The 21,335-nt window shown below is 37.5% G+C and overlaps 3 protein-coding genes across 10 annotated transcripts; all 3 read left to right on the top strand.

The window, feature by feature from the left end:
- The first annotated feature begins 512 nt into the window (after positions 1-512).
- Positions 513-3,419, top strand: LOC149618802 (uncharacterized). 3 transcript variants are annotated; one of them, XM_089855907.1, is made up of 3 exons: positions 513-641; positions 700-767; positions 916-3,419. In XM_089855907.1, the coding sequence occupies exon 3, from the start codon at positions 1,227-1,229 to the stop codon at positions 2,247-2,249; it is 1,023 nt and encodes a 340-aa protein (XP_089712033.1). In that variant the 5' UTR covers positions 513-641; positions 700-767; positions 916-1,226; the 3' UTR covers positions 2,250-3,419. The 3 variants fall into 3 exon arrangements, with proteins under 3 accessions (XP_089712033.1, XP_089712035.1, XP_089712034.1); XM_089855908.1 differs by having other exon boundaries at positions 551-657; positions 755-823; XM_089855909.1 differs by lacking the exon at positions 700-767 and having other exon boundaries at positions 519-657.
- Positions 3,420-3,633: 214 nt separating this feature from the next.
- LOC149618801 (uncharacterized) lies at positions 3,634-15,954 on the top strand. Of its 6 annotated transcripts, none has more exons than XM_089853955.1 (4): positions 3,634-3,984; positions 4,136-4,172; positions 9,569-9,829; positions 14,429-15,954. In XM_089853955.1, exon 4 carries the CDS (start codon positions 14,732-14,734, stop codon positions 15,722-15,724), a length of 993 nt encoding a protein of 330 aa, XP_089710081.1. In that variant the 5' UTR covers positions 3,634-3,984; positions 4,136-4,172; positions 9,569-9,829; positions 14,429-14,731; the 3' UTR covers positions 15,725-15,954. The 6 variants fall into 6 exon arrangements, with proteins under 6 accessions (XP_089710081.1, XP_089710078.1, XP_089710076.1 ...); XM_089853952.1 differs by lacking the exons at positions 3,634-3,984; positions 4,136-4,172 and adding exons at positions 4,900-5,314; positions 6,389-6,603; XM_089853950.1 differs by lacking the exons at positions 3,634-3,984; positions 4,136-4,172 and adding exons at positions 4,900-5,449; positions 6,341-6,603.
- Positions 15,955-19,185: 3,231 nt separating this feature from the next.
- Positions 19,186-20,163, top strand: LOC149618800 (solute carrier family 35 member G1-like). Its single transcript, XM_089854528.1, has one exon. It carries the CDS (start codon positions 19,186-19,188, stop codon positions 20,161-20,163), a length of 978 nt encoding a protein of 325 aa, XP_089710654.1.
- Positions 20,164-21,335: the final 1,172 nt, after the last annotated feature.

Genomic DNA, 21,335 nt, shown 5'->3' with positions numbered 1-21,335 from the left:
AGTCTCCTAGGCCTACCTCATTTTGCCATAGAAATGTTCGAAAAGCCTAAAAAATAAATTTTCCAAGTCACAAAAGTACAGCCTCTTTTCTCTATGTGCAAATCAAATCTACATTATGGCCATGACCAAGGCTTAGCTCGCCTTAAATGTTTTTATTACTAATAAATGTATAAAAAAAGACTCTTACCTTCAGAAAACGGTGGTATTTCCTCGAAAGTAAGTAGAAATACAAGTTCCAAGTGTTTTTTAAACGATTTTACAGGTGTAAAATTTATAAAATACGTTTTTCTGCTCTTAGCTCGTATAAAATGGAGTAATGGCATCTCCGAGGGTTTGACTTATTATGCCCTATAGGGGGTTAACATAGAGTGCCACTACTCTAAGCTCATCCCTTAATTTAGTTTCGAAAGTTCCCGATAGATGGCGTTTTATACGGCTACCCCCAGAAAATAGCGGCTGTCTGCTCGTTGCCCCTTCCACGTTTTTTTCGTTAAGCCTAAGCCAGCGAAGTGGATCTAGACCCTTTATAGTTTTACTATATCTATGGTTGCCGCATGCCTTTATTACGCGAACTTCAAAATCCACGTTTTAGCCCCACTAGCAGACGACAATGTTTGTTATGATTACAAGTATTAATAGAGGTAGAGTTTATAATAGGTAAGTTTATGATATATATTAATCCTTGTATTTATTCCCAAGCTTCCGGTAGCATCCCTTGCGCGATTTGAATAAAGTTTCCCTTTTGTGCCACCAGGAAGACTTGTGTCGTGAGTTTTACCTAGACAATGCCTGTGGCTAATTTCCCGCCGATTCACGCTTATGGGTGGTTTGATATGCTTATGATAATATCTATATACTGAAAATTTTTTTATATCTGGGACTTCAGTCATTCCATTTTGTTCACTTATCTTTTAGTAACTCTACTCCACAAAGACCGTTTTTATGAATAATGTAGGACATGGATAAACATTTTTTTCGTTCATTGCAAACTAAAAACTGATCTCAACAAAAATTTCTGGATGCAATAAAATTTAAAAAGAAGGGTATGGTACTGAACCTACTAACCTAGTACGATTAAAAAGTACAGGACAAAAATACAGGACATAGTAAAGAGAAGTAAAACAAACTAAACAGAAAAACAAACATAATTTGTTTTACGTTTACAAAACTAAAATTATAGTTCATACATCACGCAACAGCATAGAAAGTACGCGCTTTGAAGAGAAATGTTTCAAAAACTATATAGCTCTGCACCAATATTATCGTTATCGTCGAAATTGGGCGTAATTTTACCCCTCATTCTTAGTTTAAGCGCAAATCTAAGCGCTGCCTTTGGTCAAGTCCTTCAAAAAAAGTACTTGAAGACTGAAAACGTTATGATCATGAGCATGTATAGATGGATAATCGGGGTCCTGTTTTACCAACCCATTCTGGTTGTGAATTCCAAAGAAGGCCTAAATCTGAGTAAGTCGCAATTGCCGTTTGCCATCATATGGTTACTAGGCTGGATGATCTACCTTTACTCGGAACAGTTTGCCTTGGTTTACATCCCACAGTCCGATGTTTCGGCTATTACATGTTTAGCCGCGCTAATAGTCAATATAATATCCCCAATTTTATCGGATGAAAAATTTAAATTGTCTTCGATAATCGGTTCAATTTTGGCCATCATCGGTGTGATTATCGTCAGTCAACCTTCGTTCATCTTTGGTGGTATCGCGTTAGACGTACGTGGTGTTGGTTTTGCCTTGTTGTCAACATTCGCCTATGCGACGACGTGTTTAGTTTCCAAGAAGATTTTAAACTTTAACCTCTACGCCTTGAATTATGTTCTGTATTTGTTACTGACATTGGTTAGCCTCGCTCAAATACTCTTTGGTGATCAAGTCTTTAACCTGGATTGTGACGTTTGGGCCTTGGCGGTTATTGCGTCATCAGTGGCCATAGCCGGATCTAATTTGTTATATAGTTTTTCCTATCGTTTGGGCCAATCCGGAGCGCAAGTGTTGATCGGCCTGTCTTTCGTTCCATTTTCAATTATTTTTGAAATAACATTGAATGGATATAGGCCAACTTTTTATTCCCTCGTTGGTAGCGCGGTTATTTTGAGTGGAATTGTTTGTCGATTCTTACCAAAGCCACAATGTCTTCATAAAGCTAATTATAAGCTTCAAAATAGTGTACCTAATTTTAGTCAGTTATCAATGACCAGTGTTAATGATGCCAATTATGGAAGTATTTCATATTAAAAGAAACATGAAAACAGTATCACTCGTATATTTTCGCACATTATCAGCAAACAAACTTATTGAAATCTACTTTAAAGTTAAAATGAAAGTTCTCAAAATATTTCTCTTAAATTTTGTAATAAATAACGGCTTAATGCCTGACGTAAAATTCAATCATTGTGAATGTTTACTTCCTTATGTAGGTAGAAGAAACTATTTTAGAATAAATTCAATTCTTTTATTCATAAGAAGTCTTAATTAAATAAATGAATCCCTGTAAGGAAGCTTAAAACATACGGTATAGGCCCATGCACAGGCTAGGAAATAAAGATTTTTTAAACTGAACTATACGCCAGCCACCCCCCGGCCTGCAATAAATAAACTGGTCCATAACCTTTGACCTGGTTAGGTCGTCTGCTAAACTAATGAAGTGGATAATTAAAATATTTGAGTTAATGTTTGGACTGTGGTTACCCTTGAATTTTCTTAGTGGTCCCGTGAACCACTGACCCCCCTTTCCGATTTAATTTTTAAACCGGATCTGGCAATTTTTAAACTGGTCATTTGCCCTGTGCCACCGCCATATTTCCCACGCTGGAGAGGTAAGATAACGGACTAGAAGTTAAGTGCTCTAGCATTGGTAATAGATCCAGGGCTCCTGGGAATCCTGGCACTAGTGAACAAATTCGAGGATTTTATGCCGCTTCCATGGCGCCTACACTAGAGAGCAGAAAATTGGTCGAGTTCCAGAAATATTTCCTACACCCTTCCCCTCAACCTAAAGCTGCGGAACACGGACGCGTGGCCTTGAATCTAGTTCGGCCGTCTACCGCCGCGAGCGTCTCGCGTTTTGGAGGGAAAATTAAGAAACAGCTACCGGAGGTCCAACTAATGGTGTGTTATCAAGAATATTCACTTTCGCCAAGTGAAGAATTTGGTTAACTCGATACTTCTAGTCCCTTATCTTACTTCTGATTAAAGGGATAGTTAAATAGATACTAGATTAGTGACGGGAGTATGGTCGAAAAGCTCACTTATATTTTGTGAATATATTCTATCCGGAGAAAATTTTTATTTTATTTTATTGTTTATCGCGAACCGTCTGATTGTAAATTTTGTAATAACCAATTTCATTTGTCTTTTTACCTCTCCGAGTGACGATGACGTCACAGAGAGGTAAAACACTGGACGTGTGTGTCTGTAACCGCGTTCGTAGTTGGCAAATAGCAGCAAACGTGCTCGCAGAAAGTAATTTTTGGCTTCTACCATAAGCATATCAAACCACCCGTAAGCGTGAATCAGCGGGAAATTAACCACAGGCATTGTCTAGGTAAAACTCGCGACACAAAAGGTGGCACAAAAGGGAAACTTTATCCAAATCGCGCAAGGGATGCTACCGGAAGCTTGGGTATAAATACAAGGATTAATATATATCTTAAACTTACCTATTATAAGCTCTACCTCAATTAATACTTGTAATCATAACAAACAACTGCTAGTGGGGCTAAAACGTGGATTTTGAAGTTCGCGTAATAAAGGCATGCGGCAACCTACACTTTTATCTTTTGTACTTATCCTATTCATAAGAAACCAGTTGTACTGTGTACACTTATCACTAAGAGTTTTTCGCATTTTCTTTAAAAATTCGAGGTAATTTACGGGTAGTTTTATATGCTTATGCTTCTACTCCCATCGCTAGGATTAAGAAGTACGCGGCGATCGGCTACGGTTACGAGAATCGTCTGGCCTCCCAATGGTAGGGCTTGCACCAAAGATTCACACAATTGCGGGTTTTTGTCATTTATTGTGAACCAATCCCCTTATGTACCCTAAATTTCCAGAAAAGGTTAAAGAGGCATACGCTGGAATTCAAACGTCATTAATATTTATGTTTAAAATGATTTCAGGAATAAAATATCTCAAAGTGATTTTACTGGAATTAAGGTAATTAATTATGAAAAAACTCTTAATTGCGTTTCGATTCGGAGAGGTATATTTTGGTTTGCCAACTTGTTTATATTCGCTTGCTTTAGTTTTTACGACTGCTATTGGTTAAAAACCAGGAAACATCATATTTTATTTCTGATAATTCTTATCTGAGTTACTTGTTAACATATATTTTATCAGTGAAGTCTGTCTGAAGTACATTTCATTCCTATTTCTTAATTTTATATTTCAAGTATGTTCCTACAAGTATTTTTAATCAATTTTTGTCTGAAGTGTTATTAAGAATAATTTTATAGCTTTTTACCAGTATACAAACCAGTCTCCCCCAATATCACGTAGAGGTGACAAACTAGCTTCACTGACTTGTAGTGTTACTTAATGATAATATACAAATTTCCATCATGCATACGCAGATTGACGAAATTTGTACAGATTATATTAATTTCACTTTAAAATGAGAACAGAAACTGGTTCTGATTTCTGAAGTCGTAAAACTGGTGGGCCAGTAACAATAGTCACGTTCACACTTACATGGGAAACCGGTTCGAAACGATTCAAAACGCTTCAAAAGTTTAAGTGTGAACAAAAATGAAAATACTCGAGAAACTAATTACAAACGCGGTTTCTTGAAGTTGTTTTTGGGAACCAACTCAAAGCGGCTTTGGAAGCAATTTTCTAGTTTTCAAGGGTATTTCAAAAGGGATGAGATTATTATTAAGTGTATTTTCTCCGGCCTTAGCAGACAACACCAACGAAAAGATAAGCAGACAGCACCAAGAAGTTATATCAGTATCTCAGAGAGAAGATATAAATTCGCCAGATTTCCAGCTTTATCTCCAGTCCTAACGTAGGTCCGCAGTCAATCCCCGTCTCTAAATTACAACCAGCATCTCATTGGTTCTTGAAAACTCACGTCAGCGCGACGACGCGAGTGAGGAAAATTTCCGACTGACGAGAGCGAAATAGCCCGGCGCCTCCTTTTACGTCCCCCCCTTGTATTTTGAAAGGGGGACTGGGACTATGGCGCGCAAATACAAAGGCATCTTATATCTTCTCTCTGAGATACTGATATAACTTCTTGACAGCACTAAGAGAAGTGCAGGCAGGGCCGGAAAAAAGAAAAATTCCTTATGACATGTGTACTATGACCCCTCCTTTGACTTGGAAAGTTATAGGACCCTGTCCACTAGAGTGTGCAAAAATCCGCGTATCTCTAGTAGAACCAGGGCTATGAGCCTCGAAAGTTGGGTGTAATGCTATTCCTTTGGAGTGGGGTATGTTTATGAACATTTTGCTTAATTACTCGGCCCCTGTTTGTCCTAATCTCAAGTCTTTACTATGGTTGCATGGGGAGCAAATAGGACTATAACATATTCAAAGGGCATCCCCGTATCTCTAGTAGAACCACAGTTATGAGCCTCCAAAGTTTAGTGTAATGCTTTTTCTATGGAGGGGACTATGTTTGTTAACATTTTCCTTAATTACTCGGCCCCTGTTTGTCTTAATAACAAGTCTTTAGTATGGTTCGATGGGGACAAATAAGACTATAACATACTCAAAGGACATCCCCATATCTCCTTTGTTAAAATTTATTGGTCAAACTGGCCAGTAACCCCCTTAGTTTTTAAAAATATTATGGGGCATTTTAAAATATTACTGGACAGTGTCCAGTATCCTGTGCTTATTTCTGGCCCTGAAGAAGCGTCTTTATTAAGTTGCGATTTGTGAACTGAGACTGTTAAAATCGCTTCGAACTAGCCAAAAAGAGTTTTTCAAAATTAGTTTGTCAAACGAATCCCGTGCAAATGTGAACATAGCTAAAAGCCACGTTCACACTTACATGGGAAACGGTTCGAAGCGATTTGAAACGCTTCTAAAGTTAGGTGTGAACAAAAGTCAAGATATACGAGAAGCTATTTACAAACGCGTTTCTTGAAGTTGCTTCGCGAACCAACTTAAAGCGGCTTTGGAACAGGGCGGGAAATAAGCATAGCACACGGGACATTGTCCAATAAAATTTTAAAATGTCCTTCAATTTTTTTAGAAACCAAGGGGGTCACTGGACGTTTTGACCAATAAATTTAACGAAGTTTTGATAGCTTGACTATGATGATGGGGCACTATTTTTGCACACTCCAGTGTACAATGTAATATAAATTTTCCAGTCAAAGGGGGATCACTAGACACGTGTCTTATAAGAAATTTTTCTTAAGTCTGGCCCTGCTTTGGAAGCAAGTTTCTAGTTTTCAGGGGTATTTCACAAGGGATTAAGTTAACAGACAACACCAACGTAAAGATAAGCAGATAGCACTAAGAGAATCGTCTTAAGTTGCAATTTGTGAACCGAGGATGTTGAAATCACCTCGAACTACAAAAAAAGAGTGTTTCAAAAGTGAATCAAAACTATAGTTTGTCAACCGAATCCCGTGTAAGTGTGAACATATACTCATACGTCAGTGAAACAAAAATCGTATCTGTAATTCCTGGTAATTCATATACCACGCCACATCTAGGAGAACATAGGGGTGAGGGAGTTCTTCGACAGGCCGTTTCCCCATTGAAACGCGCTTACAGATTATAGGCCATAGTTCCCCCCCCCCCCGCTTTCACTCGTTCTGGAAGATTCTTAGCCGCGCAACTAGTTCCGCGCACATCGTCATAGGGCGTCGTCTGTTCGTTTGTTTTAATTTTTGGTAAAGGCTTAATGCGTCGCGCGGCATTTTTTTTAGTGCTTTAACGAAACATTTATTATTAGTTTATTTCTTATTAATAGTAAATTATGGAACTGAAAGGGCAGTCGAAGGCTCCCTCTAGGCAACATATAGAAAATTTGTGCTTTGAAGCGAAATGTTTCCTAAACTATTCAGCTCCGCATCAATGCTATCGTTATTGTCAAAATAAGGGGCAATTTTGCCCCTTATTCTTTGTTTATGTGCAAATCTCTAAGCGCTGCTTTTGGTCAATAGTACAGCAGCCAACAAGCATATTTTATTTAAATCGTGCACTTTTTGATAAAAGCATGAAAATTGGTGAAAAGGTAGTACTATATATGTAGAAGCGATTTAAGATTGGAGGCAACGTGCATTCGCTGTGCAAAATTAATTATAAGTAATTAAACATGCCTCGAAAGTGTAGTGATACCTGTATGAGATACCCCTATACTGGCCCTTTTACCCGCTATACGGAGGGGAGTCGACTATAATTCACGACTCTTTACGATCGCGGGGGACCGACACTAAAGCCAATTTTTAGGTAAAACTACCTTTCTGCGGCTTCCAAATTGAATAATGAACAGAAATGTTCATAAATTAAAAGCAAATTAGAATTATACATCACCAAATTTTATTCAATCATAAAAATGGTTAGTACTTCATATAATATTCAGAATATAATATGTTGAATTATGAGGTGTTTCTTGAATAATGAGAAGTAAATCATATACATTTTACCAGAATTTGACGGTTATATCATAAATTTCTGATTTTACATGTTGACTAACATCGGCGTTAAGCCAAATTGCTGCACTGATAAATATGAGCGTGCTTTCGGCATGCAAAAATGATAACGACCGTTCAATTTTGAACAAGCCTCTATTGACGAATTCAGATTTAACCAGAAACATTCCGTTTTGAACAGGAGTATTTTAGGCGTTCAAAACTCAGCACATTCATTTCTGATCAATATACCGTCATATCGATCATAACTTAACGCTAGCACTAATTATTGAACAGCTAATATATTACCATTCAAAAATTAATCTTTATCTCATTCAATTTTGAATAACTGCCTTGCGCTAATGAAACGTTCAGACATGGTCGTTTTAGCGTTCAAATAGGAATGTATTAGAATTCGAACTAATTTCGGCGTTTAAACAAGATCATTTTGACGTTCTAACAAGAGTGTTTTTGGCATTAAAACAAGAGAATTATGGGCGTTCAAACGTGACTATTTTTGGTGTTCAAATGAGCGCGTTTTTGGCTTTTTAACGAGAGCGTTATGAGCGTTCACACGGAAGCTTTTTTCTAATCAAATGATTGCTTTCTGGGCGTTCAAAGGAGTGTTTTTGGCGAGTTTTTTGGTTATAAATACAGGTTTATTTAATCACAATTTTAATATTATAATTCAACAAGTTATTTTTATTATATTTTGATGTTCAAGAACATAATAATGTGCCAATTTTTTTACCATTATTCAGTCGATTTTTTTGTCTCCGAAATTAGGCTCGGACTATTGATTTTTCCAGGAACACAAGCACACAGAAACAAATTACGAAATATTATTAGAAAATGGAGGTTACAGCTAAACTAAATTACAGGCTTAACTGGCTGATTAATAACAAAACTAAGTTTGATAGGCGATCGTCCTCTCTAAAAAATCGTGAAAACTACTAGCAAAGTTTTATACAATAAACACCTGCCTTTTTCAAAATATTGCTTGTTTTATAGGTCAGATTAGGTTAGGCTTGGTTAGTGTTAGGTAAGGCTTAGTTTAGGTTTGTTGTCTTTAAGACCTACGGTTCCAAAATTTAAGCATTGTGGAACGTTTCATTATTTTAATGTATGATCGATGTAGTTTGGAATCTGACGTAAACATTGCCAGAAAAATGATGTTCTCTCAAAAAAACAGAGATAAGGAAAACATTCCACCGATTTGTACTCGTGTATACTATTTAATTCTCATTAAAATTAAACAAATTATATTCAGTATATATGAAGTACTAACTATTTTTATGATTAAATAAAATTTGGTGATGTATAATTCTAATTTGCTTTTAATTTATGAACATTTCTGTTCATTATTCAATTTGGAAGCCGCAGAAAGGTAGTTTTACCTAAAAATTGGCTTTAGTGTCGGTCCCCCGTGATCGTAAAGAGTCGTGAATTATAGTCGACTCCCCTCCGTATAGCGGGTAAAAGGGCCAGTATAGGGGTTTCTCATACAGGTATCACTACACTTTCGAGGCATGTTTAATTACTTATAATTAATTTTGCACAGCGAATGCACGTTGCCTCCAATCTTAAATCGCTTCTACATATATAGTACTACCTTTTCACCAATTTTCATGCTTTTATCAAAAAGTGCACGATTATATCCTGTGGCGGCCTAACTACAAGTCCTTCTAAAAAAGTACTTGAAGACTGAAAACGTTCTGATTCTGAGCATGTACAGATACAGATAGATATTCGGTTTCATGCTTTACCAACCCATTCTGGTAGTGAATTGTCCAAGTCTGAGTAAGTAAGTCACAACTTCCGTTTGCCATCAAAGGGACCGATCCTTATCCCTAACACTAACTTATACGTTCCAAATACCTAACACTCCTCTGTTTAGTTTTACTGTAAGAAGCTTAAATATTCTTTAGTTCTTTAAGCGACATTATAACCCTTATTTAGAGAGGAGTCATAACGTCTTCAAAAAATAAATTTAAAACACGTAATTGTACCGACGGAGCAAAACTGCCTGCAATAGTGCAGTTCCTATTGTTTGGCAGAAAATAAACTGTGCAACATGTAAACTTTCATGAAGCGATAACTGAAGTTTTTAATACGTTGTCTGGCCCATCCCCCTTTTACTCCAGACATGACTTCAGAAACTATTCCAATTATCCCTTCCAAGGAGAAGTATGGCTTCCTGCTTTCAATTAGTATTCTTAAGTAAGTAGATTTTTTATATGTATTATAATCTGCTTCGTTGTTAAACCAAGCGTAGTTGTTTCTTTAAGTTTTTCAATGCAATATTTTGGGGTTTTTTTCTGCAGTTATTTTTTCTGCATTTCTGAAAACATAAATAACTGATTTTACTTCATATTATACCCTTTAATCAAAATATGTATTATTTACTTTATATTATGAACTTTTTCTATATAATCCTACGTATACATAATTGCATTAAAATAAACTTAAAGTTCCAATATAAATAATAATAAGGTGAAAGCGTCCTTTATAAAAATAGGTAAGAAATGAAACTTGAATCATACACCAGAAATCATAACCGATTTCTAAACTTAATGCCTTACGTTAAACTAAAAAATAATATTAAAAACTTATGACTTAAAATTTTTGAAATAATACTCAAAACATAATAATATACGTAAAATTTAAAAATAATATATACATTTTTTATTATCCCGAGAATTTAAATTTAACTTTAATATTTGAACCTATACGTTTAATTTTTTACGTTATATTATGGTCTTATTTTGTAAGCTTACACACAACACCATTATCATAAGCCTACTCAAAAAATAAATTAGTCATCCATTGTTAAAACACACCATAGAACTAGAACAAGGGAAAAAATCATTTTGAAATACTCCGTGTGGTTTCCAATGTGCTAAGCAACCAACAACGATAAAAAGACTATATAGTGTTTCGTATACACTATAAAGTTACGACTGGGTTGCCACGCAATTTTAAGAACCAAATTCCCTGACTTTTCCAGGTTTTCCCTGACCTTTTTTAGGCCGAAAGTGTGAAGTTTTAAGTGCTTATAATTAAAAAAACTTTCTACATTAAGTTTTCCAATGTATTTTTCGCACCAAAATGATCAAGAAACATTTTAACTATAAATAACAGTCCAAGAGATTTATAGAAGCTATAATGACGTCGTGAGCAAGAGAAGTTTTATCAGTATACAATCGTTAATGTTCATTTTTTCAGTTTCCATTTTCTGTTTCTTTAACCACATATGATTTTTTACCTCTCCTTGTGACGTAGTCCAGGAGAGGTTCTGTAACGGCCGTGTCTGTCTGTGTGTCTGTCTGTCCGTTGTTACACCCACGTGACCGCGTTCGCAGTTTGCGTGTCGGAGCAAACGTGTTCCCAATTTCCGGACCGCATTGACAGTTCACAGAAATTTGGAAAATTGTATTCAGGCCCGTAGCCAGAAACGTTACGCAGAGGGGGCAGTATTTTTCTGTGAGGGGGCATGGCAAATGGAATTTTTTTTGTAGAATAACATAAATATCAAAATGTCAGACAATAAATATTTCCGCAGGTATTTCATTATTGACACTCATTTAACAATTGAAAATCAAACTTTTTTTAAAAAGTTTAAAAAAAATAAATTGTTAATAAACAATTCTAAATCTAAATTTCAAGTCAGATCTTTTTCGTAGGCTAGGGAAGTTAAGTTTCACTTTCTTTCAAGTGACATAGCGCGTCGTTAAAGTGAAAATACGCGAGTAGGGCAAGAAAAGCTTGCCTCGCAACTTCGCAAGTCGCTGTTGAGGCGTCAAATCTAAGTCTGTACCCCGAGGGGTCGGTCATTCATTAATTCCCGTACGCTACCCGTGAAATCCAACTTAAGAAATCCGAAATCAATGCTGATTTTGAAATCAAATAAAAAATCAGCAACGAAATCACAAAATCATTAAAGAAATCATAAAATCAGGAAAAAAACACAAAATCAACTAAGAAATCACGAAATCAACATAAAAATCACGAAATCAGAAGCGAAATCACAAAATCAGTAAAGAAATCGTGAAATCCATTACAAAATTCACGAAATCCAAAATCCAAAGAAATCACAAAATCCGACGAAATCAAGGGGAAATTCTCAAAATCCGAGGATATCACGTAACAAATCTCAAAATCCAACGACATCAATGGAAATATCGCAAAATCCGTCGAAATAACGAGAAAAATAGCAAAATCCGACGGAATCATGGGAAAAATCTCAAAATTCGATGAAATTCATTGCATTTTATCGAATTCTGAAATCAAACGGAATCCGAAGAAATCAAATTGGATTTCGAAATCCCGAACACTTTTTCCAAAACGCCCGACCCCTCGCTGTACCCCGACATAATATTTTGGTCCTGGATGACAAAACCAGCGATATATATCAAGGATAACGACAAAAGCTAAAAAAAATTCAAGTGTATCAGGAATATACACAGATAAAGACAATAAAGTCTAAAATATGTTGATATACATTCTAAATAGTTTTAATATTTGTGTACCAAAATAAAAAGTTAATTTGATAAGGGGGCATTGGAAAATTTTTAGGGGGCATTTAGGGGCAAACCGAAATCTTATTTGAGGGGGCAGGATATATTTTTGAGGGGGCATTGCCCCCTGGTGCCCCCCCGTGGCTACGGGCCTGATTGTATTTCTCTCCGTTGGCTACTCTATACTTGAGTTCTCACACCAACATGTTTGGTATTCGTCCATCCCATATGAACACCAGTCTGGTACTTTTCTGGCTTCCACCACCACCATCTTCTATTCGTTGTCAATCCCACATAGACACCAATCTGTATCATTGGCTTCTAACACCACCATCCACTGGTCTTCCGTCTATTCCACATAGACACCAATCTGTATCATTGGCTTCTAACACCACCATCCACTGGTCTTCCGTCTATTCCACATAGACATCAATCTGTATCATTGGCTTCTAACACCACCATCCACTGGTCTTCCGTCTATTCCACATAGACACCAATCTGTCTCATTGGCTTCTAAACACCACCATCCACTGGTCTTCCGTCTATTCCACATAGACACCAATCTGTATCATTGGCTTCTACTCCATTATCATCGTTTGGTTTTAGGATATACGCGGCGATCAGCTAGGGTTACGAGAAACGTCTAGCCTCCCTAAGGTGGGATCGCCACCAAAGGTTTTCGCAATTGCGCTTTTTCCTTACTATTATAATGGAAACGAAAAGTATATATACCCCAAAATTTTAAGAAAGTGGGCAAGAGGGGTACCCTTCACTTTAAACGTCAATATTAGCAAAGTTTGAGATGATAATAGGTATAACGTTATTTTAAACGATTTAACTATTATTAATGTTAATTATTGAAGATTAAAATAATTATATTTATTTAAATATTAAAGATAAACCTCTCGTGCAAAGAGAGAGATTATCATCGCCTCCTATATCTGCCAAGGCCCGTGCATGCGATATATTTCATTCATTGCCTCCTATATCTATCAAGGCCCGTGCATTGCGATATATTTTTCAAAACAACAACCAAAATGGGAAGCTCCTCTCAGAAACATAATAATTTCTTTTCTCTGTATATGAAATGAAAATATGGATAATATTAAATTTAATGGTATCAATCCTTGCCTGTCTATTAATATTTTACGTAGTAGTAATACGTTTTTAGCGAAATCTAGAGAGGATAAACATAAGCGAGATTGTTTCGGAAAAAAAAAATACTGCTTCCACTAATGGGTTTATACTCCTTGTTACTCTTGTTGTCTGTGTGTGTCCGTCCATTGTTACACTAGTGCGTCGCGTTAGCAGTTAGCCTTGTGTTGATGTGTTAAGAAATCATACAGAACCTTAATATTCCCTTTTTCCATAATATAAAGTGAATATCTGGAAGTATTTTTCGTAATTATGATGCATTTAGTACTTTTGTAGCGTTAAAGCTCCGTTTCATTTTGATATTCCAAAGATGTTTTTTAATATTGTTATTTGAAATGGCTGTTTATATATTGCTTAAGCTATACTACATCTGTATATAGAATAATCCTTGGTTTAGTGATTTCATGAAGAAAACTAAGACCTAGACTCCGGCGCGTATAACAAGTATTATCCGCAATAGGCTTAGTGAAACAAAGAGTAAATAATTGAGGCCTGAGGTGAAGTAAACTTTTGGCTTTGATTTTCGTGTCTGAAATGAACAGACATCAACGGTTCAGAGTGAGCCGAAAGTTAAATACACTCTTAAATAATAATAATAAGATTAGTAAAAGGGCTATGGGTAAACGGGTAGTAACTACAGACTTATTATTCTCTTTATGGTGCGCATTGACTATTAGTGCGTCTAGCTACAATTTAGCTTTGGTGTTATTTAACGTTAACATTCATGTTGGCAAACTAAGAATATTGTTGAGGTGAGACGAGACGATAGTATTTACACTGCAAACCAGTTGTGAATGTAGCTTTCAGAATATAGGGTAAACAGCTGAAGCGTAGACTTCATTTCCTGTTCTTTTCCCCATTGACTGATTTCCATGTGTCCAAGATTTATCCTTATTGGATGTAAAATGTCGTCTGCTTTACTGTACATTCGCTATGTTTGGAATACTGCTTCAATATTTCGTAAATTTTTACTTCAAAAAAGTGAAATAATTCCATATCTAGGTAAATACGTTTGTAGTAGTAGACCTCTTGACACGGAGAGGTAATATTTTGGTTTTCCCAACTTGTTTAGTTTTATTATCAAACATTTTAGATTTTTTTGATCTACTCCTTGTATTATAGGGCTAAAGCGTTTACGTTTTTACAGCATGCAACAGAGGTCTACTAAATAACAAAATAACCAACAGGGTATCAGCGCATTACTCCGTTTTATTACATAACCACACCTATTAAATAGTGGGAAGAAATTGAGAGAGAGAAAATATTGGAAAAAACGCATGCTGCGCCCGTACACACCAGTGAAACCTAAGTCTATACTCTCTCCGGTAGGCAAACGCAGATTGCTCTACGTGCAAAAAATATAAACTATACTTCATAATACCACGCCACTTAGCATAGAAAGTTTGCGTTTTGAAGTGGAATCTTTTATAATCTATTCACATCTGCACCGATGTTATCGTTATTGTCGAAATTCGGGGTAATTTTACCCCTCATTCTCAGTTTAAGCGCAAATCTAAGCGCTGCCTTTGGTCAAGTCCTTCAAAAAAACTACTTGAAGGCTGAAAATTTTATGATCATGAGCATGTACAGATGGATAATCGGAGTCCTGTTTTACCAACCCATTCTGGTAGTGAATTCCGGAGAAGGCCTAAGTCTGAGTAAGTCGCAACTACCGTTTGCCATCTTATGGTTATTAGGCTGGATGATCTACCTTTACTCGGAACAGTTCGCCTTGCTTTACATCCCACAGTCCGATTTTTCGGCTATTGTATCTGTAAACGCGCTAATAGTCAACCTAATATCGCCAGCGTTATCGGAAGAAAAATTTAATTTGTCTTCGATATTCGGTTCGATTTTGGCCATCTGCGGCGTGATTATCGTCAGCCAACCTTCGTTCCTCTTTGGCGGTGTCGCGTTAGACGTTCGTGGTATTATTTGTGCCTTATTGTCAGCATTCTCATACGCGACAATGTGTTTAGTTTCCAAGAAGATTTTAAACTTTAACCTCTACGCCTTGAATTATGTTCTGTATTTGTTACTGACATTGGTTAGCCTAGCTCAAATACTCTTTGGTGATCAAGCGTTTAATCTCGATTGTGACGTTTGGACCTTGGCGGTTGTTGCATCATCAGTGGCCATAGCCGGATCTAATTTGTTATACAGTTTTTCCTATCGTTTGGGCGAATCCGGAGCGCAAGCGTTGATCGGCTTTTGTTTCGTTCCATTTTCGATTATTTTTGAAATGACTTTGAATGGATATAGACCAACTTTGTATTCCCTCGTTGGAAGCGCGGTTATATTGTGTGGGGTTGTTTGTCGATTCTTACCAAAGCCACAATGTCTTCATAAAGCTAATTATGAGCTTCAAAACACTATCTCTAATCATACACAGTTATCAACGGGCAAATTTGAAGATGCCAATTATGGAAGTATTTCATATTAAAAGAAATATGAAAACAGTATCTCTCGCATATTCTTACATATATACTGTTCTCAGTATTCTCATCTCCAACCTCCTCGATCCTTAACCCAACCTCCACGATCCTTAACCCCAACCTCCTCGATCCTTAACCCCAACCTCCTCGATATTTAACCCCAACCTCCACGATCCTTAACCCCAAACTCTACGATCCTTTACTTAACCCCACCTTTTCCATCCTTAACCCCAACCTCTACGATCCTTAACCCCAACCTCTACGATCCTTAACCCCAACCTCTACGATCCTTATCCTCAATCTGTACGATCCTTATCCCCAATCTCTACGATCCTTATCCCCAATCTCTACGATCCTTATCCCCAATCTGTACGATCCTTATCCCCAATCTCTACGATCCTTATCCCCAATCTCTACGATCCTTATCCCCAATCTCTACGATCCTTATCCCCAATCTCTACGATCCTTATCCCCAATCTGTACGATCCTTATCCCCAATCTCTACGATCCTTATCCCCAATCTCTACGATCCTTATCCCCAATCTCTACGATCCTTATCCCCAATCTCTACGATCCTTATCCCCAATCTCTACGATCCTTATCCCCAATCTCTACGATCCTTATCCCCAACCTCCACGATCCTTATCCCCAACCTCCACGATCCTTATCCCCAACCTCCACGATCCTTATCCCCAACCTCCACGATCCTTATCCCCAACCTCCACGATCCTTATCCCCAACCTCCACGATCCTTATCCCCAACCTCCACGATCCTTATCCCCAACCTCCACGATCCTTATCCCCAACCTCCACGATCCTTATCCCCAACCTCCACGATCCTTATCCCCAACCTCCACGATCCTTATCCCCAACCTCCACGATCCTTATCCCCAACCTCCACGATCCTTATCCCCAACCTCCACGATCCTTATCCCCAACCTCCACGATCCTTATCCCCAACCTCCACGATCCTTATCCCCAACCTCCACGATCCTTAACTTAGCCCCGCCTTTTCCGTCCTTAACCCCAACCTCTACGATCCTTATCCCCAATATCTACGATCCTTATCCCCAATATCTACGATCCTTATCCCCAATCTCTACGATCCTTATCCCCAATCTCTACGATCCTTATCCCCAATCTCTACGATCCTTATCCCCAATCTCTACGATCCTTATCCCCAATCTCTACGATCCTTATCCTCAACCTCTACGATCCTTAACCCCAACCTCTACGATCCTTAACCCCAACCTCTACGATCCTTAACCCCAACCTCTACGATCCTTATCCCCAAACCTCTACGATCCTTATCCCCAAACCTCTACGATCCTTATCCCCAAACCTCTACGATCCTTATCCCCAAACCTCTACGATCCTTATCCCCAAACCTCTACGATCCTTATCCCCAAACCTCTACGATCCTTATCCCCAAACCTCTACGATCCTTATCCCCAAACCTCTACGATCCTTATCCCCAAACCTCTACGATCCTTATCCCCAAACCTCTACGATCCTTATCCCCAAACCTCTACGATCCTTATCCCCAAACCTCTACGATCCTTATCCCCAAACCTCTACGATCCTTATCCCCAAACCTCTACGATCCTTATCCCCAAACCTCTACGATCCTTATCCCTAACGTCTACGATCCAGGTTGGATTAAGGTTAAATGAAAGGCCACATAGCTCTCAATTGAACATAGTCCTAGCCTATTCTAACATAAACTTTACCCTAACCCTATCCAAACCTAACCTATACCTTATATATCACACACCATAAATCCAATGAAAGCCAGGTTGCCATTTCATACCCTTTTTACACGTTATTGTTAATTGCATACAATTTTCGCTCAAAGGTTGAACCTACTGTTTTGGAGACCCACGGTCCTTAGACGGTGAATAATTCATGGTTCATGGTCCATGGAAGACCACAAAAATCCCAGATTACGTTCTTACAGTACAATATAAACGCTCGCTAAATGACGAATATAGAGGAATTTACTAACGCTTTATCATAAGTAAGTTACTAGAAATGACTTAAAACTACACATAATTACAACAATATCCGACTCGCTTAGGCTGCAGGCGCTATAGAAACCCGTCCAATCGCACTCAAAAAGCGTGTCATACATTTTAACCCAGGAATCAGAGGAGTCAGCTTATAACATGGCCGTCTATGGGAGGAACACAGATTTTTGGCCCTATTTCTGAAAATTTTGGTTAAATCTCTTCAAATTTTAATAAGATTTGTAGATTAAGGTTTGTTCTTTTTATTTAAAGTTACAAAAGTTTCTCTTTTATTGTTTCCTTCGGTTTCACTGGCTCGAATCTCTTGAAATTTTAGTGAGAGGAATACTAAAGAGTTTTAAATTACCCTGAAAAGTTTTAAAGTTTTAAAACGAGTAGTTCTATTCTTAAAAATTCATTAAATTACTTAATAGGTTGTGATTATACACAAACAAAAATTTTAAAGAATTTTTTTGGAAATGAATTGTTCGTTTGAAAACTTTGTAACTTTGAATCATAATTTAAAACCCTTCACTATGCCTCTTCCTAAAATTTCAAGAAATTTGAACCATTAAATCCAAAGAAAACACATTTAATCCGTTTGAAGACTTATCCCTTTCATTATGGCTAATTTTTGTTCTAATTTTCCTACAAAAAATAGTTACTATAAAAGAGAAATTAACTTTGCACAAAATTACAAAACCTTATTTTGCACATATCATTAAATTTCCAAGACATTTGAACCAGTATTTTAAAATTTAAGGCTGAAAAAAAGTGTTCCTCTCATAGTCGGCCATGTTAAAAGCTGACGCCGTTAATTTTTCGAGCGAAAAAGTCGGAAATTCCTGACACGGGCTTTTACATAACATAAAGTTTTTGGATGGGCATCAATAGCCAGTATATCGATTTCGAAAGAGTGATGGAGTGATTAGGTGAAGAAAAGGGTAAATAGGCTTAGCACTTTTTAAAAGATTTTGATGAAATCTCGCGTATATAGTTCACGATACTGAAAAAGGCTTGTTCAAACGCGAGAAGTTCTGAAGTCGTAAAACTGGTGGGTCATTTCGAGGATGAGTTTAAAAAGGATTCTAAACTTCTAAAATCTATTATAAGATGCGTTTTAAAACTCCTTTTAGAAACCTTGCTTTATACTGAACTGAAAAACCAGGCTATTGGTACAATAATACAATTTTTCAACTAACAAAGCTGTTATTTTATAACCACCTGGAGTAAAAATGGGGGAAGAAATGGAGAGAGACAACATATTGGAAAGAAACGTTATTTTGCTAAACTAGCCTCGCCTCTATACGCCAGTGAAGCCGGAATCTATACTTCCCCGGTAGGTAAACTTAAATTGTTTTTCGTTTTCAAAATCTAAACTATATTTCATATAACACGCCACATAGCATTTACAGTTTGCTGTATGAAAGGAAATGTTTCCTAAACTATACAGCTCCGCAATAATGTTATCGTTATTGTCGGAAATCTTCATAATTTTACCCCCCATCCTTGGTTTAAGCGCAAATCTAAGCGCTGCCTTTGGTCAAGTCCTTCAAAAAAAGTACTTGAAGGTTGAAAACGTTTTGATCATGAGCATGTACAGATGGATAATCGGTGTCCTGTTTTACCAACCCATTCTGGTTGTGAATTCCAAAGAAGGTCCAAATCTGAGTAAGTCGCAACTTCCTTTCGCCATCTTATGGTTATTAGGCTGGATGTGCTACCTTTACTCGGAGCAGTTTGCCTTGGTTTACATCCCGCAGTCCGATGTTTCGGCTATTACATGTTTAGCCGCGCTAATAGTCAATATAATATCGCCAATTTCATCGGATGAAAAATTTAAATTGTCTTCGATATTCGGTTCGATTTTGGCAATCATCGGTGTGATTATCGTCAGTCAACCTTCGTTCATCTTTGGCGGTATCACGTTAGACGTACGCGGTATTGGTTTTGCCTTGTTGTCAACATTCGCCTACGCGACGACTTGTTTACTGTCGAAGAATATTTTAAACTTTAACCTCTACGCCTTGAATTATGTTCTATATTTGTTACTGACATTGGTTAGCCTAGCTCAAATACTCTTTGGTGATCAAATGTTTCTACTCGATTGCGACGTTTCGACCTTGGCGGTTATTGCGTCATCAGTGGCCATAGCCGGATCTAATCTGTTATATAGTTTTTCCCATCGTTTGGGAGAATCCGGAGCGCAAGCGTTGATCGGCTTGTCTTTCGTTCCGTTTTCGATTATTTTTGAAATGACTTTGAATGGATATAGACCAACTTCGTATTCCCTCGTTGGAAGCGCGGTTATATTGTGTGGGGTTGTTTGTCGATTCTTACCGAAGCCGCAATGTAATTATGAGCTTAAAAATAGTATCCCTAATTTTAGGCGGTTATCAATGGCCAATTTTAAAAATGACAATTATGGAAGTATTTCATAATAAAAGAAATATGAAAACAGTATCTCTCGCATGTTCTCTCATACATACTATTTTCATCTCCAAACTCCACGATCCCTACCTTCAAGTTCTACGATCCTTATCTGTAACCTCTGTAATCCATATCTCTAAGCTCTATGATCATTATACCTAAACTCTACGATCCTTATCCCTAACCTCTACGATCCTTATCCCTAACCTCTACGATCCTTATCCCTAACCTCTACGATCCTTATCCCTAACTTCTACGATCCTTATCCCTAACCTCTACGATCCTTATCCCTAACCTCTACGATCCTTATCCCTAACCTCTACGATCCTTATCCCTAACCTCTACGATCCTTATCCCTAACCTCTACGATCCTTATCCCTAACCTCTACGATCCTTATCCCTAACCTCTACGATCCTTATCCCTAACCTCTACGATCCTTATCCCTAACCTCTACGATCCTTATCCCTAACCTCTACGATCCTTATCCCTAACCTCTACGATCCTTATCCCTAACCTCTACGATCCTTATCCCTAACCTCTACGATCCTAATCCCTAACCTCTACGATCCTTATCCCTAACCTCTAAGATCCTTATCCCTAACCTCTAAGATCCTTATCCCTAACCTCTATGATCCTTATCCCTAACCTCTATGATCCTTATCCCTAACCTCTATGATCCTTATCCCTAACCTCTATGATCCTTATCCCTAACCTCTATGATCCTTATCCCTAACCTCTATGATCCTTATCCCTAACCTCTATGATCCTTATCCCTAACCTCTACGATCCTTATCCCTAACCTCTACGATCCTTATCCCTAACCTCTACGATCCTTATCCCTAACCTCTACGATCCTTATCCCTAACCTCTACGATCCTTATCCCTAACCTCTACGATCCTTATCCCTAACCTCTACGATCCTTATCCCTAACCTCTATGATCCTTATCCCTAACCTCTATGATCCTTATCCCTAACCTCTATGATCCTTATCCCTAACCTCTATGATCCTTATCCCTAACCTCTATGATCCTTATCCCTAACCTCGAATCCATATTTCTTAGAGACTTAATATGTGTTTAATCTTAACTTACCTGGAGGCTAGACCAGCAGTTTTGTAATTTCCTCTTGACTGCTCTAAATGCCTTCATTTAAAAGATAATGTTTTTTATATTTTAAGGCTC

This window comes from Phalangium opilio, unplaced genomic scaffold (genome assembly GCF_054372755.1).
Source record: "Phalangium opilio isolate 3A_F unplaced genomic scaffold, DU_Popi_V2 ptg000209l_1, whole genome shotgun sequence".
NCBI classification, from domain to species: domain Eukaryota; kingdom Metazoa; phylum Arthropoda; class Arachnida; order Opiliones; family Phalangiidae; genus Phalangium; species Phalangium opilio.
Note: the sequence above shows the minus strand (reverse complement) of the source record. Positions and strands in the feature narration are given on the sequence as shown.